This window comes from Canis lupus, chromosome 23 (assembly GCF_048164855.1).
Source record: "Canis lupus baileyi chromosome 23, mCanLup2.hap1, whole genome shotgun sequence".
Lineage (NCBI taxonomy): Eukaryota > Metazoa > Chordata > Mammalia > Carnivora > Canidae > Canis > Canis lupus.
Genome location: NC_132860.1, coordinates 37,937,090 through 37,961,225, shown reverse-complemented (window position 1 = coordinate 37,961,225; position 24,136 = coordinate 37,937,090). Strand labels below are relative to the sequence as shown.

Here is a 24,136-nt window from a genome sequence, read left to right as displayed (position 1 = left end):
GCGGACGCTCAACCGCTGCGCCACCCAGCTGTCCCCCAGGGATGGAGCCGAGATTGCGTTGTGGTTTTCTATTCTCCCGTGCACCTTAAGCTCCCTGTGCTGTGTTACCATCTGGGAATTACCCTGCCGCAATCTGAGGCCCTCAAGAGCGAGCAAGAGCTTTTTCTGAGGACCCCTCGTGCCTGCAGAGCCCTGCTTATAGGAACAGGGTTGGGTGAAAGTGGTGAAGGAAAAACAAGAGAGCGAGGGAGTTAGTGGCTTCCTAAGTCAGAACAATTGAGAACCAAAGTTTTGGAACGAGCGTCAGTTCTCATCCCCACAGCTTCTTTTCTCGTCTATAAAACAGGAGGGGAAATAACACTCTCCTTGTTTAGTTTGTAAAGTTGTGAAGATCCTAAAAGTGCCGCTAACAAGGTTGCCTTGGAAATCACTGAGCTTTATCAAGGAGAAAGTGCTATTCAAGATAAAGGAGGAATTTTCACTGGCGAGGTGAGCAGAAGAGCCCTCAAAACCCCTTTGGCTGTGAGGAATGTAGCCAATGTCAAATCATCGCCTGTCCGTATAAAACATCCTCAGATTCCAAGGCAGAAAGTCAGCCTGTGCTCCAACTGGAAAGTTTCCCAGGTAAATGCAGGGACAGTTTGCGCATGTGAATACTTGTTTCCATTTCATATGCCTTTTCCAATTTAATTTTTAATTATTTGAAGCTAATTTTGAAATTTATAAATGTTCTTTGTACAGTATCTATAGCATGCCATCCTGAAATAATAAAAGCAATTTAGAATATTGAGATTTTATAAAAATCAGTTCTTCACAAGACAAATGTCTGTTTCATCTAAGTTCTCAAAGTATTAGTTTAAGATTTTCACGATATTTCCTTATTAGCCTATAAAACCTGTAGAATCTGTAATGAGGCCACATCTCTCTTAATATCTGTCATTTATCTTCTCTTATTTAGTGTCTGATCAGTTCGGTTAATGGTCTGATTTTTTTCAAGTAACCAAGGTTTTTTTTTTCATTGCTTTTTTTCCCCTCTTGTTTTCTGTCTTCGATTTGATTATTTTCTACTCTGATCTATATTATTTGTTTTCTTTTTCCTGCCTGGGATTTAAGTAGCTCCTCTATTTGTAATTTCTTTCTTTCTTTTTTTTCTTTAAAGATTTTATTTATTTATTCAGGAGAGACATACAGACAGAGGCAGAGACATAGGTAGAGAAGCAGGCTCCCTGCGGAGACCCGATGCCAGGTCCACGCCTTGAGCTAAAGGCAGATGCTCAACTGCTGAACCACCCGGGTGTCCCTATTTGTAATTTCTTAAGGAAGAAGCTGAGGTCGTTTGATATGAGATCTTTCCCCTCCCTTAAAATACTTGTTTAGTGCTATGAATTTCCCTCCAACTACGGTTTTAACTGTGTCCTACAGATTTTGAAATGTTTATTATTTGGATTTGGTTCAAAACACTTTCTAGTTTCTTTCTTTCTTTTTTTTTTTTCACTTTCTAGTTTCTCTTGCTTTTTTCTTTGTCCCATGAGTTTTTTAGAAGTGTATTAGTTTTCTAATAGCTCCAATTTTCTGGGTACCTTTCTGTTACAGATTTCTAATTCAGTTACATTGTGGTCACAGAATATAGTTTGTATGATTCGAGTCCTTTAAAATTTATTGATATTTATAGCCCAGATTCTGGTCCATGTTGACAGACATTCCATGTATTATATGTATATATATATATTTTAAGATTCTATTTATTTATTCATGAGAGACACAGAGAGAGACACAGAGACACAGGCAGAGAGAGAAGCAGGCTCCATGCAGGGAGCCCGATGTGGGACTCGATCCTGGGTCTCCAGGAGCATGCCCTGGTCCAAAGGCAGGTGCTAAACTGCTGAGCCATCCAGCGATCCCCTCCATGTACAATATAAATGAATTTATATGCTGCTGCTGTTGTGCCAAGTGTTCTGAAACATCAGTATCTCAAGTTGGTTGATAGCATTGTTTAAGACTTTTTTTTTTTTTTAAGACTTCTTTTTTAATCCCTTCTGAATTGCTATCAACTTGTTCTATCAATTACTGAGAGGTTGTTGAAATCTCCAGCTATTATGGAAATTTTCCATATTTCTCCTTTCACTTTATCAGCTTTTGCTTCATTTATTTTGAAGCTCCACATGAAATGAATAAACATTTAGGATAAACTGATAACTATGATTATGAAATAATCTAAATTCTTGGTAATATCTTTTGCGTTGCAATTTAGTTTGTCTGGTATTAATATAACCACTACAATAGCTTTTTTTAAAAAAATTTTATTTATTTGTGATAGTCACACACACACACACAGAGGGGCAGAGACATAGGCAGAGGGAGAAGCAGGCTCCATGCACCCGGAGCCCAACGTGGGATTGGATCTCGGGTTTCCAGGATTGCGCCCCGGGCCAAAGGCAGGCGCTAAACCGCTGCACCACCCAGGGATCCCTACAATAGCTTTTTAAAATTAGTATTAATGTGACATAGCTTTTCCCATCGTTTTATTTTTAACCTACTTCTGTCTTTATATTTAATGCAAGCTTTTTAAAAAAAAATTTTTTTTTTAAATTTATTTATGATAGTCACACAGAGAGAGAGAGGCAGAGACATAGGCAGAGGGAGAAGTAGACTTCCTGTAGGGAGCCAGATATAGGCTCGATCCCATTTTTATTTTTATTTACTTTTTATTTATTTATTTTTTATTTTTTTAAAGATTTATTTATTTATTCATGATAGACATAGAGAGAGAGAGGCAGAGACACAGGCAGAGGGAGAAGCAGGCTCCATGCCGGGAGCCCGACGCGGGACTCGATCCCGAGACTCCAGGATCGCGCCCCGGGCCAAAGGCAGGCGCGAAACCACTGAGCCACCCAGGGATCCCCTTTTTATTTATTTTTTAAAGATTTATTTATTTATTCATGAGAGACGACGGGGCGGGGGGGTGGGTGTGGGTGCAGAGACACAGGCAGAGGGAGAAGCAGGCTCCATGCAGGGAGCCTGATGTGGACTCGATCCTGGGACTCCATCCAGTACCATGCCCCGGCCTGAAGGCAGGTGCCAAACCGCTGAGCTACCCAGGGATCCCCATCGGTCCCATTTTTAAATGAATGGTTCAGTAATGTTAAGTATATTCATAGTGTTATGCAACAGATATCTATAACTTTTCTTCTTGCAGTATTGAAACTTTACCCATTAAATCCTCTCTACTCCCTGCCCCTGCCCCGCCCCCCCCCCCCCCCCCCCAGCCTTTGGTAACCACCTTTCTACTTTCTTGCTTCTATGGGTTTGGCTACTTTAGACACTTTGTATGAGTAGAATCATACGTTATTTGTTCTTTTGTGACTGACTTATTTAAATGTTCAACCATTTTATAGCATGTTATAGGATTTCTTGCCTTTAAAAAAAAAAAGATTTCATTTATTTGACAGAGTGAGAGAGAGATAAACCGCATGAGCACAAGCAGGGGGAGAGGCAGAGGGAGGGGGAGAAGTAGGTTGCCTGCTGAGCAAGGAACCCCACCTGAGGCCAGGACCCTGGGATCATGACCTGAGCCGAAGGCAGACACTTAACTGACCGAGCCACACAGGCACCCCAGATTTCCTGCTTTTTAAAGGATGCATAATATTCTAGCATATGTATATGTATATACCACATTTTCTTTTTCTTTCTTTTTTTTTTAATACCACATTTTCTTTATCCATTTATTCATTTGTGAAGATTTGGATTGCTTCTATCACTTGGCTACTGTGAGTAATGCTGCAATGAACATGGGTGTGCAAATATCATTTCAAGACTCTCCTTTGAATGCTATTGGGTTCATATACCCAGAAGTGAGATTGTTGGATCATATGGTATTTCTATTTTACTTTTTTTGAGGAATCTCCATACTATTTTCCATGATGGCTACACCATTTTACACTACAGGGCACAAGTGTTCCAACTTCTCCATTTCCTCACCAGCACTTATTTTCTGTTCTTTTGATAGTTGCCATCCCAGTGGGTATGAGAGGATGTCTATGAGTGATTTTGATTTGCATATTCCTAATGATTAGTGATGTTGAGCATCTTTTTTATGCTTCTTGGCTATTTGTGTATATTCTGTATAAAAATGTCTATTCAAGTTCTTTGTCCATATCTTTTTTTTTTAGAATAACAAAAAATATTTTGCTAAAACATAAGATTTACAGAAGTTTCCAGACAAGCCATACAAAATGGTCACAAGCTTTTTCTTGAAGGAAGGATTCTACACTTGACAGCAAAGTCACAAAGTTATTAGTGAGGGCTGTGATGTTTGTTTAATGTTCCCATTTTGGTTCAAACAATCAAGCTTGTCCATCTACAGCGTCTAAATAAAGTTAGACTTGGCTAGAGAGCATATTCTAAAGAACTGGTTAGCTGCTTTTTTTTTTTTTTTTTAAGATTTTATTTATTTATTCATGAGATACACACAGAGAGAGATAGAGAGCGGCAGAGACACAGGCAGAGGGATAAGCAGGCTCCATGCAGGGAATCCGATGCGGGACTTGATCCTGGGTCTCCAGGATCATACTCTGGTCTGAAGGCAGCGCTAAACCGCTGAGCCACCCAGGCTGCCGTAGCTGCTTTTAACCGATGCAATTAGATCACCATAAAAAGCGGGAAAGGAGCCCATAAAATTAAAATAAAACTACCTCTCCCCCTCAAAAATAATAATAAAGAAAAACACCCACACCCCTGCAGCTAACCCTGACAACTACCTTCATTCACAGTGCTTTATACTTAAACCATGATAGGGGAAATGAATAAAAGCAGAGGGGCCACTGCTTTTAAATGTTTCCCAACAATCCAGATGGTACTTCTAGCCTCTGTTTATGGTTTACAACAGTGAATTAGGACAAGACATAGATTTGCTAATGTGCATTTAATCACTAAAGGACTGAAGATGTCTGGGCTTTTATTCTGTAATGTTTCTAGGACTGTGTCCATTAAATAATGCAAACAAAAAAGGAAGAAGTCTTGGCAGAACAGAAGTGATGCACACTTGATCAGATCGATTTTAAATATTATTCATGGCATTATAGCCTAGTCCATGCTCTAGCTGTTTCTATGGCTTGAGCTTCGCTGGTCTTCCACTGCTCTGCTACATCATTTGCTAACGGATCATCTGGATTGGGAGCACTTAACAAAGCCTGGATCGATAGCAGAACTGTGTGGATCTGCAGTGCTGGGGACCACTTATCTTTCAAAATATCTAAACATATTCTTCCCAACTTGTCTACATTAGGATGATAAATTTTGGTCATGAAACGTACTTTAGGGGCTGCCGTCGGGTATTCTTCTGGAAGGAATAGTTCAAGTTTAAAAGTCCCTCCCTCACAGGGGGAATCCTGGGGGCCAGCAATGACCACATGAAAATAACGGACGTTGCTCTCATCTGGTTCTGCTTTAATGCCAGGAACTGGTTCTGCCAGCAAACGATGGGTTTCCTTGATAATCCTGCAGGGCAGCCCGGCCATCTTGTCAGATCCTGAGTTCGGCCTCTGGTCTCGACTCTCCTTTTGTCCATATCCTAATTGGATTTATTTGTTGTTGAGTTGTAGAAGTTTCCTATATATTCTGGATTAACCTCCTATCAACATATGTGATTTGCAAATATTTTCTCCCGTTCCGGGGTTGCCTTTTTATTCTGTTAACTATTTCATTGACATGTAGAAGATTTTAATTTTGCTATACTTCCATTTATCTATTTTTTATTTCGTTGCCTGTACTTTTGATGTTATAGCCAAGAAATCATTGCCAAACACAATATACTGAAGTGTTTTTCTATGTCTGCTTCTAGGAGTTGTATAGTTTTGGGTCTTATATTAGGTCTTTAATCACTTTGAGCTAGTCGTGGATATGGAGTATAGAAAAGATTCAAATTACAGTTTGCTAGTATTTTGTTTAGGATCTTTGTATCAATATTAATCAAGAATATTGCTCTATGGGTTTCTTTTCTGGGATCTTTAACTTTCTTGGTTTTGATTTCAGGGTAATGCTTTAACGCTGGCATAATAAAGTAACTTGGGGAGTATTCTATCCTAAATTCATAAGCAGAATTTGAGAAGAATTGGTATTAATTCCTTAAATGTTTGGTACAATTCTTCAGTGAAGCCATTTGGTTCTAAGCTTTTCTTTTTTGGGAACTTTTTAATTACAGCTTCAATCTCCTAACTAGGTATAAGTCTGTTCAGATTTTTATTTTTATTTTTTTTTTTATGATTCAGTCTTGTTGGGTTAGATGTTTCTAGGAATTTGTCCATTTCTTCTATATTATCCTATTATTGGCATATAATTATTCATAGTAATCTCTTATGACCCTTTTTATTTCTGGGACATCGGTTGTAAGATCCCTGCTTTTATTTCTAAGCTTAGCTATTTGAGTCTTCTTTCTTATTTTCTTAGTTATTTTAACATCTGGTCATCCGCCAGATTCAGAAAGAGGACCTCAGGAAATTCTACAAGGCTAAGAAGTACAAGCCACGGGATGTGCAGCCCAAGAAGACATGTGCCATGCACTGTGACTGAACAAGCACCAGGAGAACCTGAAGACCAAGAAGCAGCAGCAGCAGGAGCGGCTACACTCGCTGCAGAAGTATCTGGTCAAACTTTTTTTTTTTTTTTTTTTGTCAAACTTTTTCCTAACGGATTTGCTGCCAGATGCAGATATGAAAACCACCACTAAACCTAAACCAAAATGGGAAAGGAAAAGACTCACATCAACATCATCATCATTGGACGTATAGATTTGAGCAAGTCTACCACTACTGGTCATCTAATCTATAAATGTGGTGGGATCGAAAAAGAACTATTGAAAAATTTGAGAAGGAGGCTACTGATACAGGAAAGGGCTCCTTCAAGTATGCCTGAGTCTTGGGTAATCTAAAAACTGAATCTGAACATGGTATCACTGTTGATATCTCCCCGTGGAAATTTGAGACCAGCAAGTATTACATGACCATCATTGATGCCCCAGGACACAGAGACTTTATAAAAAACATGATTACAGGCACATCTCAGACTGATTGTGCTGTCTTGATTGTTGCTGCTGGTGTTGATGAATTTGAAGTGGGTATCTCCAAGAGGGGGCAGACTTATGAGCATGGCCTTCTGGCTTACGCACTGGGTGTAAAACAACTAATTGTTCATGTAAACGAAACAGATTCTACTGAGCCACCCTACAGCCAGAAGACATACAAGGAAACCGTTAAGGATGTCAGGATCTACATTAAGAAAATTGGCTACAACCCCAACAGAGTAGCATTTGTGCCAGGTTCTGGTTGGAATGGTGATAACATGTTGGAGCCAAGTGCTAACATGCCTTGGTTCAAGGGATGGGAAATCATGTGTAAAGATGGGAATGACAGTGGAGCCACCCTGCTTGAAGCTCTATTGCATTCTGCCACCAGCTCATCCCACTGATAGGCCCTTGCATCTACCTCTTCAGGATGTCTACAAAATTGGTGGTATTGTTACTGTCCCTGTGAGCCGAATGGAGACTGGTGTTCTTAAACCTGGCATGGTGGTCAACTTTGCTCAAGTCAGTGTCACACCTTTGCATTTCAAAGTGTGTTGAAATGCACCATGAAACTTTGAGTGAGGCTCTTCCTGGGGACAATGTGGGCTTCAGTGTCAAGAATGTATCTGTCAAAGATGTTCATCATGGCAGTGTGGCTGGTGATAGCAAAAATGATCCACCAGTGGAAGCAGCTGGCTTCATGGCTCAGGTGATTATCCTGAACCATCCAGACCAAATAAGTGCTGGATATACACCAGTGATGGATTGTCATACAGCCCATTGCTTGCAAGTTTGCCGGGCTGGAGGAGAAGATAGATCATCATTCTGGACAAAAGCTGGAAGATGGTCCCAAGTTCTTGAAATCTGGTAATGCTGCCACTGTTGATATGGTTCCTGGCAAGTGTATGTGTGTTGAGAGCTTCTCTGACTATCCTCCTCTCGCCCATTTTGCTGTTCATGACATGAGACGGAGAGTCACTGTGGGTGTCATCAAAGCAGTGGACAAAGAAGGCATCTGGAGCTCGCAAGGTCACCAAGTCCACCCAGAAAGCTCAGAAGGCTAAATGAATATAATATCGAATACCTGCCACCCCAGTGTTAATCAGTGGTGGAAGAACAGTCTGAGGCCTCTTTGTATCAATTGGCCATTTGAGATTATTAGTGAAAGACTGGTTGATGATAACAATGCATTGTAAAACCTTCAGAAGCAAAGAGAATGTTTTGTGGACCATTTGTTTTTTTTTTTGTGTGTGTGTGTGGCAGTTTTAAGTTATTAATTTTTAAAATAAGTAGTTTTGGGCAGCCTGGGTGGCTTAGCAGTTTAGTGCCGCCTTCGGCCCAGGTCGTGGAGACCCGGGATCGAGTCCCACGTCGGGCTCCCTGCATGAAGCCTGCTTCTCCCTCTGTCTGTATCTCTGCCTTTTTCTCTCTGTCTATCATGAATAAATAAATAAAATCTTTAAAAAAATAAAATAAAATAAGTAGTTTTTAATAGAAACAACTTGACCAAAAACCTGCCACAGAATTTTGAAACGCATTAAAACAGAAGTTTAATGAGAAAAAAAAAAAGTATCTAGTCGAGGCTGGAATATAGGCATCAATAAAACATCAATAAAACAAACTTGAAAAAAAATAGAACTATCATATGGTCTGAAAATTCCACTTCTGGATATTTTTCTGAAAGAAACAAAAACACTATCTCCCAAAGATATATGCAATTCCGTGTTCTTTACAGCACTTCATAATAACTAAGACATGGACTCAACCTAAATGTTTATTGATAGATGAATGGATGAAGAAAATGTAATATATATAGACAATGGAACATTATTCAGCCACAAAAAGAAGGAAATCTTGCTATTTTTGACAACATGGATGGACCTTGAGGGCATTACGCTAAGTGAAATAAGTCAGACAAAGAAAGACAAATACTATTGATCTCACTTATATGCGGTATCTAAAAACAAACAAGCAACAACAAAACCAACTCAATGATACAAATGATGGATTGGTAGTTTTCAGAGGTGGGGGATAAAGGATGGGTGAAATGGTGAAGGTGGTCAAAAGGTACAAGATAGATATAAATAAGTAGGTCCTGGGGATATAATGTACAGCATGGTGACTACAGTTAATAACACTATATTGTATATTTGAAAGTGGCTAAGACAGCAAATCTTGAAAGTTCTCACCACAGGAAAAGATGTTTGTAATTATGTGTGGTGAAAAATGTTAATTAGGCTTATTGTGATCATTTGAAATATACACATATATTGAATCATTATGTCATACACCTGAAACTAATATGTTATGTTAATTATATCTCAATTATAAAGAATCCAAAATATAAATACTTAAAAATAATTAAAACTTTGTATTTTATAAAAAGAATCTGTTAAATGGGCATTTTTATGTGTGAAAAAAAATCAAGGGAACTGTATGACAGTCAGCTGTGGTCGACTTATTAATTTGCTTGCATGACTAGCTATAGAAAGGGTGTGGAGTCAAAACAGTTAGGGCTTGCAGTTTGACACACTCCACATGCAGGAGGGCATGTAGGAGGGCCAATAGTGGACTGCCTCTTCTGACCCTGATGTCAATTGAGTCTAAACATAGTAAGAGGGATTTGGTTTATAGTAAAATGAATATATTTGAATTATAATTTGAATTTTAAGTTATGCCTAAATATAACATATATTTGAGTAATTTAAAAGATGCATTGTTTAGTTTCCACATATTTGTGGATTGCCTTGTTTTTCTTCTCTTTCTAATTTCATTTCATTGTGGTTAGAGAAGATGCTTTGAATGATTTGAATCTTCTTAAATTTTTAAGACTTGTTTTGTGGTCTAACATGTCTCCCTTAAGGGAATGTTCTATACTTTGATTCTCTTTTCATTTCTCTTTGTGTATATTATATGGTTATTTTCTTTGTGATTACCATTGCAATAACAGGAAACATTTTAAAGTTATAACAATCTATTTTAAGCTGATCACTTAAGTATGATAATCACTTCAGTTGTGTGTAAAATCCACTCCTTTACATCTTCACTTTTCCTGCTATATGTTATTAATGATATACGTTACATCTTTTTATATTTCATATTCATCAACATACATATTATAGCTTTTTTTTTTTTAATTTTTATCTATTTATGATAGTTACAGAGAGAGAAAGAGAGGCAGAGACATAGGCAGAGGTAGAAGCAGGCTCCATGCACCGGGAGCCCGATGTGGGATTCGATCCCGGGTCTCCAGGATCGCGCCCTGGGCCAAAGACAGGCGCCAAACCACTGCGCCACCCAGGGATCCCTTTGTTTTTGTTTCTTAAATTCTATACTGGATTGTAAAGTGATTTGCATATATACATTATCATACATCAAGCTTGTATATTTGTCTAAATATTTACCTTTACCAGGGAGTTTTCCATTTTTTATTTTTTATTTTTATTTTTTTTAGTTTTCCATTTTTATATGGTTTTGTGTTAGTGTTTTTTTTGTTTTTGTCTTTTATTTTTTTAAATATTTTTTTAAAAAGATTATTTATTTATTCATGAGAGACACAGAGAGAGAGGCAGAGACATAGGGCAGAGGGAGAAGCAGGCTCCCTGCAGGGAGCCTGATGTGGGACTTGGTCCTGGGACTTTAGGATCACATCCTAAGCCAAAGGCAGATGCTCAACCACTGAGCCAGGCAGGTGTCCCTTTTTAAAGATTTATTCATTTATTTTAGAGAGAAAGGGAGAGAGAGAGCATGAGCAGAAGGAGGGACAGAGAGAGAGAGAGAATCCTGAAGCAGACACCCCACTCAGCCCCACTCAGCCTGTTGTGGGGCTCAATCTCACAATCCTGAGATCATGACCTGAGCTGAAATCAAGTTGGTTGCTTAGACTGAACCACTCAGATACCCCTGTGTTACTGTTTATAGTACTTTTGCTTCAATTTGAAGGATTCCCTTCAGAATATCTTATAGGGCAAGTCTATTGGTGATGAGCTCCTTGAACTTTTGTTTATCTGACAAATTCTTAATTTCTCTTTTGTTTTTGAAGGACAGTTTTTCTGGATATAATATCCTTGGTTGGCATTTTTTCTTTCAGTACTTTGAATATGTCATCCTATTCCCTTCTATCTTACAAGATTTCCACTGAGGAATCTGCCAACAATCTAGTAGTAGCTTTTTTGTATATAACAATTGCTTTCCTCCCACTTTCGAGATTCTCTGTTCATGACTTTTGACAGTTTATGATACCTGTTGGTTGGCAAACTGGCTTCTGTACATGAAGGGCAAGCAGAGACCAAAGCAAGAGGCAAATCAGTCCAAATTGGTAGAAGGTTTAATAAAGAACTTACATACAAGGTTTGTCTTGGGTGGCCACAAGACAAATTGATCTCTGTCCTCAACCACCAGAAACTTGACTGGGTTCAGTCACATACACTGTCCAGATGGTCTCAATAACACATTGCTCTCTCAAGGCTGTGTCCTTGAAGACCGCTCCCTCTATGAGGATGGTAGACAGAATGTATATTCAAGGAGCCTCCAATTGCCCAGGTCCAACTTGCAGGTCAACTGGTGGTCACATTTTCTTGATTACCTCCAACAGTTTCTCTCATTGTAAATCCCTTTGGATTTTTCCTAATTAGAGTTCATTAAGCTTCTTGTATGCCTGCTCTTTTCTCAGATTTTGGAAGAGTTTGGCCATTATTTCTTCAAATAGTTTCTCTTCCTTATCATTCTGGGACTCACATAGTGCATACATGGTTCCGTTTGATGATGTTCCAAAAGTGCCTTAGGCTTGCTTCATTTTTCTTCATTTTTTTTTTCTTTTTGCTCCTCTGCCACAATAATTTCAAAAGTCCTGTCTTTAGAGAAAATGAGTGAAAATATCAGTGTGGATGACAGAACATGAGAGACTCCTAACTCTGGGAAATGAACAAGGGGTAGTGGGAAGGGAGGTGGGCAGGGGGTTGGGATGACTGGGTGACGGCACTGAGTGGGGCACTTGATGGGATGAGCACTGGGTGATATGCTATATGTTGGCAAATTGAACTCCAATAAAAAAAATAATAATAAAAATAAAAAAGGAAAAAGGCTTCAACACAAAATGCCCTTCCTTATCCAAGGAAGCTAACTGGAAAAAAAAAAAAAAAGTCCTGTCTTTGAGTTCGTTGATTCTTTATTCAGATTGCTATTGAGTACCTTTAGTGAATTTTTCAATCCAGATATTATATTCCCAAATTCCAGAATTTGTTTGGTTCTTCATAGTTTCTATCTCTTGTTGATATTCTCATTTTGTTCATGCATTATTTTCTTGATTTCATTTCGTCTATCAGTATTGTCTTTTAATTCATTAAGTATCCTTATGACAATAATTTGGAACTCCTTTTCTCGTATATCTCTCTTTCTTTAGTTTCTGGAGATTTAATTCGCTCCTTTAAACGTGCCATTTTTCTTTTGTATTTTCTAATTGCTTGAAGAAGTTTGCCAATTTCTTCACAAGAGCTCTTGCTGGTGTTGCTCTGTGATACTGTGTCCTCTTCGGTGCTGTAGTAAGCTGCAATATTTGAGCTTTACCTAGCGTTTCTGTGATAATGAAAACTGGTGCATGTCTATGGCCTTAGTTCTCAGACATCCCTATCCTAGCACACCATTTGTCAGTATTTGGATTCAGGAAAGACAAAATGGTCCCTTGGGCAGCCCCCTAAAAGAATGATGGACATAAGTTTCACTCCTTTCTCTCAATAAGGAGAAGGGAGTTGGGGGGGGGGGCTTCTCCTAATTATGCCATACTGTGTTGGGTAACAGTTTCTTAATTTCTAATAAAGGTACTTGGACTGTGTTTTATTAAATCTATGTCTTCATGGGAGGGGCGGAGTCTGTAGCTTCCTATTCTGCCATCTTGCTGACGTCATCCTCCCTATTTAGCATTAGTTTTTGAAAAATATTTCTGCTAGGTATAGGATTCTAGGGTGAGTTTTTGAAAAGTAATCCCTATGCCCAACATGGATCTTGAACTCATAGCCCTGAGACCAAGAGTCCCATGCTCCACCAATTGAGCCAGCTAGCTGCCCTGACTTTTTATTTTTAATGTTAGTACTTTATTATTTTTTAAAGATTATATTTATTTGAGAAAGAGAGAGAACAAGCGGGGGGAGGGGCAGAGGAAGAGGACAAACAGACTCCCTGCTGAGCAGGGAGCCTGATGTGGGGCACAACCCCAGGACTCTGAGATCATGACCTGAGCCAAAATCAGGCACTTAACCTGACTTTGACTGAACCACTCAGCTGCCCTTTAATGTTAGTACTTTAAAAGCTTTGCTTTACTGTTTTCTGGCTAACACTGTTACCAGTGAGAAGTCTGTTATCATTCTTATTTCTGTGTTTCTCAGGCTCCTACAAAGATTTTCTTTTGGTTACTGGTTTTAAGCAATTTGATTATGATTTAGTGTGAGGCTATTTTTTCTAGGTATTTCTTTTGGTTGGAGTTCATTGAGCTTCTTGAATCTGGAGTTTTAAAAAATTTCAGTTTTTCTGTAGTATAATTAACATATAAATTTATGATATTTAAAGTGTACATTGTCATGACTTGATATATCTTACTATCTTATCTTACTATATATATATAGTAAGAGAATGTCCTATTTGACACACCCATCGCCTCATATAATTACCCTGTGTGTGAGAACACTTAAGTTCTAATCGCTTAGCAAATGTCTATTATACAGTACAGTATTATCAATTATAGTCTCTATGTTTTACATTAGAGATCATCAGGTCTATTCATCTTACAGCTAAAAGTTTGTACCCTTTTACAAACTGCTCCCTATTTTCCCACCCTAGCCCCTGGTAACCACTTTTCTTTCTTTCTTTACTTTTTATTTTTTTAGATTTTATGTATTTGAGAGTGTGCACATGTGTACATGAGAGAGAGAGAGACAGAGAGACAGAGAATGAGCAGGGTGAGGGGCAGAGAAGGGAGAAGCAGACTCCCCGCTGAGCAGGGAGCCTGACTTGGGTTTCGATCCCAGGACTCTGAGATCATGACCTAAGCTGAAGGCAGATGCTTAACTGAGGCATCCAGGTATCTGGCAGCCACTTTTCTACTCTATGTTTTTTAGGAGTTTGACTTTTTGTTTTTAGATTCCACTAATAAATGATATCATACTATTATTTTTCTTTTCCTGTGTTATTTCACTTAACATAATGCCCTCAAGTTCTACCCATGTTGTTGCATATAGCATGATTTCCCTCTCATGGCTGAAGAATTTTACTATATATATATGTATATAGACATACATTATTTGTATAATATATATATTATTGTATATATTTTTTATAATATTCAGTTATAATACAGTATTATTTTTTAAGATTTTGTTTGTGTATTTGAGAGAAAGCGATAGCACAAGCATGGGGGAGGAGGGGTGGAGACAGGCAGAGGGAGAGGGAGATAATCTCAAGCCATGCTCAGTGTAGAGCCCAGTGCAGGGTTTGATCTCATGACCCTGTGATCATAACCTGAGATGAAATCAAGAGCAGATACTTAACCCACTGAGCCACCCAGGCATTCCCCCTATATATTATTATACATTATTGTACATATCTATCTATCTATCTATCTATCTATCTATCTATATATATAATGTATATAAAGACAATAGACTGTGTATCTTTCACATCTTTATCCATTCATCCATTGATGGACATTAAAGTTGTTTCCATATCTTGGCTATTGTGAATAATGCTGCAATAAACATGGGAATATAGATCTCTTTGATATCATGTTTTCATTTGTTTTGGATATATACCCAGGAGCAGGATTGCTAGATCATATGGTATTGTTTTTACTTAAAAAAAATTTTTTATTTATTTATTCATGAGAGACACAGAGAGAGAGAGGCACAGACACAGGCAGAGGAAGAAGCAGGCTCCATGCAGGGAGCCTGATGTGGGACGCGATCACAGCTTCTCCAGGATCACACCTTGGGCTGAAGGCGGCGTTAAACCACTCAGTCACCTGGGCTGCCCCATGTTTTTACTTTTTTGAGAAAACTCCATACTATTTTATGTAGTGGCTGCACCAATTTACATTCCCACCAACGCTGCACAAGGGTTCCCTTTTCTCTACATCCTCACCAACATTTTCTTTCTCATCTTTTTGGGGCTAGACATTCTAACAGGTATGAGTCGCTATTTCATTGTGATTCTGATTTGCAATTCCCTGATTAGTGATGCTGAGCACCTTTTGGGGTACCTGCTGGCCATTTATATGTCTTTTCTGGAAAAGGCATATAAATGCCTTTTTAAAAAATGCCCATTTAAAAAATCCATTGTTTGCTTTTTGCTTTGAGTTGTAGTTCCTTAAATACTTTGGATGTTAGCTTATTAGATATATGGTTTGCAAATATTTAAGTCTTTAATCCATTTTGGGTTGATTTTTTATGTGATGTGAGATAGGGGTCTGGTTTTATTCTTTTGTGTGTGACTTTCAGTGGTCTCATGTAGGAGATGAATCTCATTGATTAGCCTGGCTTGTTTTCCTAGTTGTGTTTTAAATCTGTGATTGTCCAAGTCACCTTCTTTGTTCTTAGTGGCTCCCAGCAGTTAAGGGTATGCCAAAATCCATCAGTATCTCAAAGGGGAGGTTCTCAGCATCTAAATGCAAGCTGGTTGGAAGCTGGACCCCATTGGCAGGAGGTAGAAAAATATGCAGACTGCTTCCAGAGAAAGTGGTACTTCTGAGTTTTTCCCTATTTCCTGTGCATTGGGCTGGGGTATATAGCCATAGGAGGTGCTCTTGAGCTCATTAAGAACTTCTTTGTTTAGGGCATCTGGGTGGCTCAGTTGACTAAGTGTCTGCTTTTAGCTCAGGTCTTGATGCAGGAGGAGTCCTGCGATTGAGCCCCACGTTGGGCTCCCTGCTCAAGGGGAAGCCTGCTTTTCCTTCTCTCTCGCTCTCAAGTGAATAAAACCTTTTAAAAATCTTTATTTACTACAAGCCTATGGAATTACGAATGGAAGTCCCATTTGATCTCTGAGCAAGGCAATCCAGGTGCCCCTCTCTTAGGTGGCAGCTGATAAAAGCAGAGAGAAAAATCAATACAATACATTGCAAGCAATCCAATGATATAATCCAATACAAAAGTGGGGTGGGTGGGGTGGGGAATCACATGGTTAAGGCAGTTGGGGGAAATGGAGGAGAAACAGAAAACATAAACACATTTATACCTATATAGCAGGTAAGGTTCCACGTACTTTAATCTTTGCAATCTCACTGCAAAGTGGATATTAGTATATTTTCAGAGGAAACCCAGAAAAGTTAGGTAACTTGCCAAATGTGTAGTATAGGATGTCTTTCATACGCTAGGTCTTGAATCAATATTAGCTGAATAAATGAATACATATTTATTCACATGAAAGATAGCTTGTGAATTTTCTTTGCTGTGCTTCTAATTATTCCTAGAAAAATGCTATAATCATTAACTGAAGGCAGGGAAAGAATTGTGATAATTGGTATGGAATCCTAGCAACAGTAATAGTAACAGCAATAACACATGTAGACTTCCTGTGAGTTGGGCACCGTTTCGATTTACATATATTAACTCATTTAATCCCAACAGTACTATGAAGTCAGTAAAATCTTTATTCTTATTTTACAAATGAGGAAACGGAGGTGCAGAGAGGTGAAATAGCTTGTTAAAACTCATCCTATCCTGTTGGTAAGCAGTAAAGCCCAGATTTGAACCTGAGAGATGAGCCCAGGCTGTACTTAATATCTCTGACCAATCTTGCCTCTAGTACCTTGCTTCATTCACCTAGCATCACTTTACTCTTGAAACCTTGGCCTCTTACAGCCACTCTGGCATGTACTGCTTTCTAACACCAAAGGGAAGTATCAATAGACTTCCCAGTTTTTTGTATTGTAGGAAAGGCAAAGTCAAGTCATGGAGTAAGGTACAAACTTTCAACTGCTCCTTCAAAATTTAGGTCAAATGTCACTTTTTCCCCTTAGTTTTCCCTTCTGCCCAAGTAGTTAACAGTCATATCTTCAATATGCCCACAGAATTATTTGTATACTTCTCAAACCTTCTCTTGCTATGTGCTCATATTTTAAATTCCTCTTCTAATTGTGAGTTCCTTCTGGGTTAAGGACGATTCCTTATTATATTTTACACAGTATCTTGAGATGTAAGATGCTTAATACATTTCTTATGAATGAATATATAAATGTGCAGAGCAGACCTTGACATCCCAAACCCATTTCCACACACAATGAAGAAAGATGAAGCTTACATTTTTTTTTTTTAAAGATTTTATTTATTTATTCATTAGATTACACAGAGAGGAGAGAGAGAGAGGCAGAGACACAGGCAGGGGGAGAAGCAGGCTCCATGCAGGGAGCCCGATGTGGGACTCGATCCGGGGTCTCCAGGATCACGCCCGGGCTGTAGGCAGCGCTAAACCGCTGAGCCACCAGGGCTACCCTGAAGCTTACATTTAAATACTGAAGTACTGAATATTTATTGAGTACCTGCTGTATACCAGGCAAAAGGAACAGAAACAAACTGTCCAGAGTTACTTTTAACTCCTTCAGCAATGCCTGAGTCCTCATCATAAAAAACTCCACTCTGCTGATTTAGTATCCATTCACTCTTTGATTAATCTTCATGTACAGTTTTCTGAAGTGTACTTTCAAATATTGCATAGTGCTGTAGACCATTAAATATTCCAAAGACAGTCTGAAAGACTAGAGGAATTATCATCCCTTTTATCTCTCTTTGACTAAGCAGCAGCCAGTAAAGTAAAAACTTTCCTTTTGGTGGCAGTGGAACAGTATGATACCTAAAAAGGAAAAATAATTAAGAACTTCTTCTGGATATATTTTCTATGAAAAGTTCATTGATTTTTCCTAAGTGGATAATTTTTATTCTAAGGTCTTTCATGTAGATAGCAAAAAAGGTTTAATTAAGGCTATTTGAAGTACCAAACTACATTCTGATTAAAATGTGTCATTTGCAGCTGCATAATAAGAAAAGTTTATTAACATTAAGGAAACAAAACAAAAAAAAAAAAAAAAGGAGAAAGGAAGAAAAGGAACAAACAGATGGACTTACTTGACTGCCAGGTGTCCATTTTTAGAAAAAGCCAAACCACAGGGATATAAAAAACCACATACTATGCCGACCAGTGTACTCCTCAGAACACAATTTTCCTGGCTTATATTGCCTGGAAAACAAAAGTAAATTTGGTCTCCTTTTAAAACTCAGAATAAGAACTATTAAGACACTCTTGTGCCCTCACAGAGTAGTTATCTGTACTGTCCTCAATCATAGTGAAACATAGAATATTAGAAATTCAGTCTAAGGCACGTGATAGACTAAATGAACCACATTAAAAAATGCTTTTATTACACTTAAGGAGAGTTATCTCTTATATATGTATTTGTTGAGGAAGCAATTTCAAAATGAAAAATATTAAATTAGCAGACCCAGACATCTGGATTCTAGGTTAACATAGTTTTATTGTTAGGCATGTATTAGTGATATAATGCTGCATAAAAGAGACCCAATCTCTAACCTTTAGGTGATGCCACCAGGAAAGAAAGAAAAAGACAAATATTTTTAAATAAATATTTAAATAATTTTTTAAGTGTGCACAATGCTTTGAAGGTAAAATGAATAGAGAATGTATCTAGAAACATAAACTACCCTGAGGGAATCAGAGAAGGTTTCCCTGGGAAAGAGATATATAAGCAGGATTCAGAGGTTCCATCAATTACTAGTTATGAAACTTCAGGTAAGGGGAGGAGGCAGGAAATAACATTAGAAGTCTACGTAAGCCAGATACCTCATTAGGCATTTAACGTACAGTATTTTAATTATCACAACAGTCCTGTGAGGTGAGTACTAGTATCCTCATTTATAGGTAAGACAACTGAATCTTAGATATTAAATGACTTGCCCAATGTCATAAAACTTAAGTGGTGGGAGGCAGAATCTGAAATCATGTCTGTAGTATGCCTAAAGCTTGCTTTTCCTCCAGTGTATTATGTTGCTTCTTAGCCTACGTGAACATGTCTTGGCTTTGGTTGTGTATCTGTAAAGAGGACATAATACCACTTGCCCTTCCTAATCAGGAGGACTTTTGCGGGGATGAAATAAGACAATATATGTGAAAGTACTTAATTGGTAAAGCAATATATAAGCATTAGTGATCATCATCAGCAGTTGTAACAGTATATGTTAATGTGTAATTTTACTTAAACATAAACACATTATACATTAATGAATTTAAATTTACCTAAATACAAAGCATCCGTTACAAGGAACTTATAGGCGACTACAGTAGACAAAAACGGAAGTGTAGTCACTGATGCATATGTCTTCAAAGCATCATGTTTAACCTTGAAGCAGTGTCTGAAAATGAGGTTGGCCAATAATCCAGAGAAACTAGCTGCTGTTCCAAAGAAGACTGTGCCATATGTATTTAAAGTCCTAATAGAAAAAACAATGAGAAAAATGACATTCACATTATATTCTCTTAAGATATATAGCCTTTCCTGAGTGGTCTTTTATTATTACATATTTACTCAACACAAACTATATCTTGAACACTTAACTATATAAAAGACATTTTCTAAGTGTTGAGGATGGGGTAGTGAATAAAGAAAAAAAATCCCACCTCTCATGGAACTTGCATTCTAATGAGAGGATAGAATTATCTTTCTGAGATCACTTAGAGTGGTTCTAAAATTGAACTCTATTAAGAGAGAAATTTTGGCCACAAATAGAAATGAGTATGTACCAATATAGCCAAATATTTTGAGATATCTAAGCCTAAGAATATTGCTTTTGCTATTAAAAGAATTTGCTATATAATATGAACAAAGGTTGTTTACATTTGGTTAGGCCTTCTAGCCAATAACTATTTCTTAATTAGTGCAGGTATAGTTCAAATAACTTGTCTAGGACTGCCAAAACTTCATGCAAAGAGACAGATCTAGTTTTACTTATTCAGATTTATACCTAAATTCAGAAATGTCTGAGGTCTAAGATTAAATCCTTTTTTTTTTTTCTTGAGCTCTGTTAATCTAAATTGAAATGGTAATATGAAACTATATGTACATCATGGAATCAGTATTCCTTTTTGCTGAAATCAGCACTGCGCTGAGTTAATCAATTCTAAACTGAATTTAATTTGTAATTGAACATCAATTAAATATAAGTAGCTCCCAAAAGGGTGTTTTCCTACTTGCTTTTAAAGATGTTTATTGTAAGGCAGCCTGGGTGGCTCAGTGGTTTAGTGCTGCCTTCAGCCCAGGGCCTGATCCTGGAGATCCGGGATCGAGTCCCATGTCGGGCTCCCTGCATGGAGCCTGCTTCTCCCTCTGCCTGTGTCTCTGCCTCTCTCATTCTCTCTCTGTGTCTTTCATGAATAAATAAATAAAATCTTAAAAAAAAAGATGTTTATTGTACAAATAACATTTCAACAATAATTTTGGACATTTTCTTTTTTAAGAAGCAAAATAAATTATCCACAGTCCCAATATTCCAACAAACCACTATTTCCACCATCCATGTTTCCCTCCAGTTCTTTTTTTCATGAACTTTCTTTATAACCTACTAAATTGAGTTAATAGGATTGTAGATCCTCAGAAACAATGGCAATATAGAAGATCGGCAAATAAAGTTATTGACTTTCAGTCAATAACTGAGGTTATTGACAAGGGGTGTGTCTCTTACTTTTCTCTTCTAAGATATTCAAATTTTTTTTCTATGATTTCAATGACCATTGGTCTTCTGAATTTTGCATCTTCTAGAGAAAGACTGGGCTGACCAGGTGTGTATGTTGCCATGCTGATGTCCTGGAAAACACAAAATTTCAGACCATAATAGCTAATGATATTAATAACAAATCTTATAAATTTTAGATTCAGATTAAAAAACATTTAGACTCTAGTAAAATGTCATCTGCTTTCACATACTTTGTCAATGATTCAATCAGCATTTAGTAGCTTTTGTTATCTGCTAGACAATGTTTTTTTGAGAAATTGGTAGGATAATGATCATCTCTACTTTTAAAAATATTTTATTTATTTATTCATGAGAAACAGAGAAAGGAAGAACATAGGCAGAGGGAGAAGCAGGCCCCCTGTGGGGAGCCTGATGCAGGACTCAATCCCAGGACTCCGGTATCATGCCCTAAGCTGAAGGCAGACATTCAACCACTGAGCCACCAGGCGTCCCTATTTTTACACTTTAATAGATGGAAAAAAAAAAAAAAAATGAGGTTCAGAAAGGTTGACCTCCCTTAGTACCTAGTGTAGAAGGATAATCTCCTGAGATACTGAGTTTTTATTTTCCTTCAGTTTCCCCCAAAGGCAGCGAGGTCCTTTGTAGTTCTTGCTGTAGCTTTTTCAGAGGTAGAAGGAAGCAATAGCTACTTGTTGGCAACTATCTCATGAAAGCCTGAGCTCATTTTGGAGATTATGTTTCCTGAAGAAGCAGAGCAGGGATTGCCTTGGAGAATAGTGACAGAGAACATCAGAAAGAGGGACACTGTTCCAGGCTAGGAAGAGGTAGTGGGTCATGGATAGCTTGGATTACATAAATTATATATCCAGCTCCCTAGGAGCCCCTGGGGCAGAAGCATAGCCTTTGCTGGAAACTTTATGTGGTATACCAGGGAGCCTGGACTCATGGCTGTGTCCCAAGTGTGATGTATGAACAAACAGTTGCCAATGTCAAGGGACCATGTAGGTTTATACGGTAGCATCTTAAAAGGAAGTAAAAAACAGTGATAGATAAAACAAAATTGGATCCTAGGAAAGGATCCTTTTTGAATGTTTTGCTCGGGGTTAGACTTGGATCTCTGTCAAAAGTCTTAACATTTGTTAAATCTTTTTATTTATGGGATTGGCATTATGGGATTCTAGATGAGATGATGAATAGATTAAAAAAATATGGCCCTTCACAATTTATATTGACCTCCATTTTAACATTTATAATCAAGGGGATAAACTAGATCTCAAATATCAGGGGTCTCAGGCAAGAGAATTGGAATGGATTAAGCATAAAGAACAGAGAAGATAAAAAATCGGTAATTCTCAACCTTTAGTGTGCACAAGAATCACATGGGGAGTTTATTTGAAATGCGATCTCTTGAACTCCCTCCTGATATCTGGATTCAATGGCAGTAGGGTGAAGTCTAGAAATCTTCATTTTAATAACATCAGTGATTCTGATGCTACTAATCAGTGGACACATGGCTGTAATTGTTGAACATCACTATAATTCTCATTTGCTGAATAAGTGATATGTACCAATCTTAACCCTAACTAACGAAAGGCTAATTCATCCATGGCATCAACATTCTGGAGATATGGGCTCTTCTCAACTTTCATAAGCCCAGGACACAATGAGTAATAATGGAAAAGTTTTCCTGCATCATTGCAGAACTGGACTCAGCTAGTACTACTCTTTTTGTTTAAAATATCTGGAGGACAAGGAAAGAAATTATAAATTACATTTTTCTCACAGACTAGATTTAATCTTTTGGCTCTATTGAACATCTAAATGGAAAATGGAAGATAACAGTAATATCTAAGGGAGATTCTGTATCTAATCCATCTAATGTTCTATCAAGGCAGATAACAGTAACATGGTAATTTATCATAGGTTTGTTTAAAATAAATGTTTATTTTACTGTCATCCAATTCATTTGAGTCTCTTACTTCCCACAAAGAAAACTCTTAGGCAATGCCTTATACCAACCTTCCACCTTGTCTACACTATCAGTACACAGGGAGCCCAGAGACCCAGTATTATGATTCTAAAATGCTGAAAAAGGACAAATATGTGTTAAGTACAAATATTTATGTAGTGCCTAGTCTTTGGAAAGCACCGTTATTAAAGCAGAGAAATAGACTAATAACTTTCTGACACTTTTTTTTTCTGATGGACTCTTAACAAGTACTAAAATGTAAAGACTTTGCTATAATCAACTTTCTAAAACTTTTTTCAAATTTTTATTTAAATTCCAGTTGGTTAACATATAGTGTAATATTGGTTTCAATAGCTGAATTTAATGATTCATCACTTACATATTAACACTCTGTGCTCATAAGAAGCGCCCTCCTTAATACTCATTACCTATTTAGACCATTGGCCACCCACCTCCCTCCATCTACTCTAATTAGTATTTTATCTAAAAACTGACTAGTCCAAGGCCGCTAAACTGGTCACCACTATTATCCCCGTAAGACTGTATGTATTCAGGTTTATAGTCTGCAAAGCATTTTACCATATTGTTCTGCTTTTACGTGTAGTATTTACCGGACTTTCAGAATTTTATTCAATATTCGCTCATCATTTACCAGCACTTGGTATTCGACAGACCCCAGGGTAATTAAGATGCAGTCGCGTTCTCCGGAATCTACAACCCAACCGAGGTCAGGACAAAAAAGGCAGGTAATTTAAAGGCAGAATTAGTGTGCCATAAAAACAAAACGAAAACAAACAGAAGACGTAAGAAAAGCCAAACTTAACCTAGCCAAGAGAAGTGTGGGAAGGCTTCCGGAGTGACGTTTAAACGAATACTTGAAAGAGGAGAATTTGGTGGGGTGGAAATTGCACGGTAGTATTTCAAGTTGAAAGCCAGCTCAAAGGCCAGGAGGCAAGAGAAAAGAAACTGCAAGCGGTCGGGACCGGACTTTAGGTCTCCCGCTTTCTCCCCGCCTCTTTCCACAACTTGGGGCTTCACTGGTTGCGCCCTGCACGGACCTGGGAGTCTGTTCGCTTTAGATTCTGAAAGCCCGTCATTTCAGAAGCGTCCGTAAATACACGGAGGCTGCAGACATCACGACTCCTACCGCCCCGGGTTCCCCCTACCTTGGACGCTTCCCCCGCTCTCGCCGGCACCACACCCGCGTCCTCCCGCTCAGCCCCGGCCGCACGCCCGAGCGCCGCCATCTTGGCGGGTCACATGACTGGCGGTGGGCGGGGACCCAGAGCGCCCGGAGCGGGAAGCGGTGCCGGCTCACGCCTCTCGCCTGCAGCCCGGCCCTCCCCGGCCCAGTCAAAAGCCGCG

The 24,136-nt window shown here is 38.3% G+C and overlaps 3 protein-coding genes and 1 pseudogene across 3 annotated transcripts in view; 2 read left to right on the top strand and 2 right to left on the bottom strand.

The window, feature by feature from the left end:
• Positions 1-488: 488 nt before the first annotated feature.
• On the top strand, positions 489-10,407 carry LOC140615092 (elongation factor 1-alpha 1 pseudogene; annotated as a pseudogene).
• The window catches only part of DLG2 (discs large MAGUK scaffold protein 2), a 1,975,849-nt gene continuing 1,952,205 nt past the window's right edge, over positions 493-24,136 (top strand). The window contains exon 1 of the mRNA XM_072794850.1: positions 493-624. The gene's annotated coding sequence lies outside the window, so the exon portion shown is untranslated. The remainder of the gene's footprint in view (positions 625-24,136) is intronic.
• On the bottom strand, positions 5,049-5,547 carry LOC140615587 (ubiquitin-conjugating enzyme E2 N-like). Its single transcript, XM_072795433.1, has one exon. It carries the CDS (start codon positions 5,514-5,516, stop codon positions 5,076-5,078), a length of 441 nt encoding a protein of 146 aa, XP_072651534.1. The 5' UTR covers positions 5,517-5,547; the 3' UTR covers positions 5,049-5,075.
• On the bottom strand, positions 17,343-24,096 carry TMEM126B (transmembrane protein 126B). The gene is made up of 5 exons (XM_072794880.1): positions 23,938-24,096; positions 20,791-20,912; positions 19,349-19,542; positions 18,163-18,274; positions 17,343-17,890 (listed from the first exon to the last, which is right to left on the bottom strand). The coding sequence occupies exons 1-5, from the start codon at positions 24,016-24,018 to the stop codon at positions 17,707-17,709; spliced, it is 693 nt and encodes a 230-aa protein (XP_072650981.1). The 5' UTR covers positions 24,019-24,096; the 3' UTR covers positions 17,343-17,706.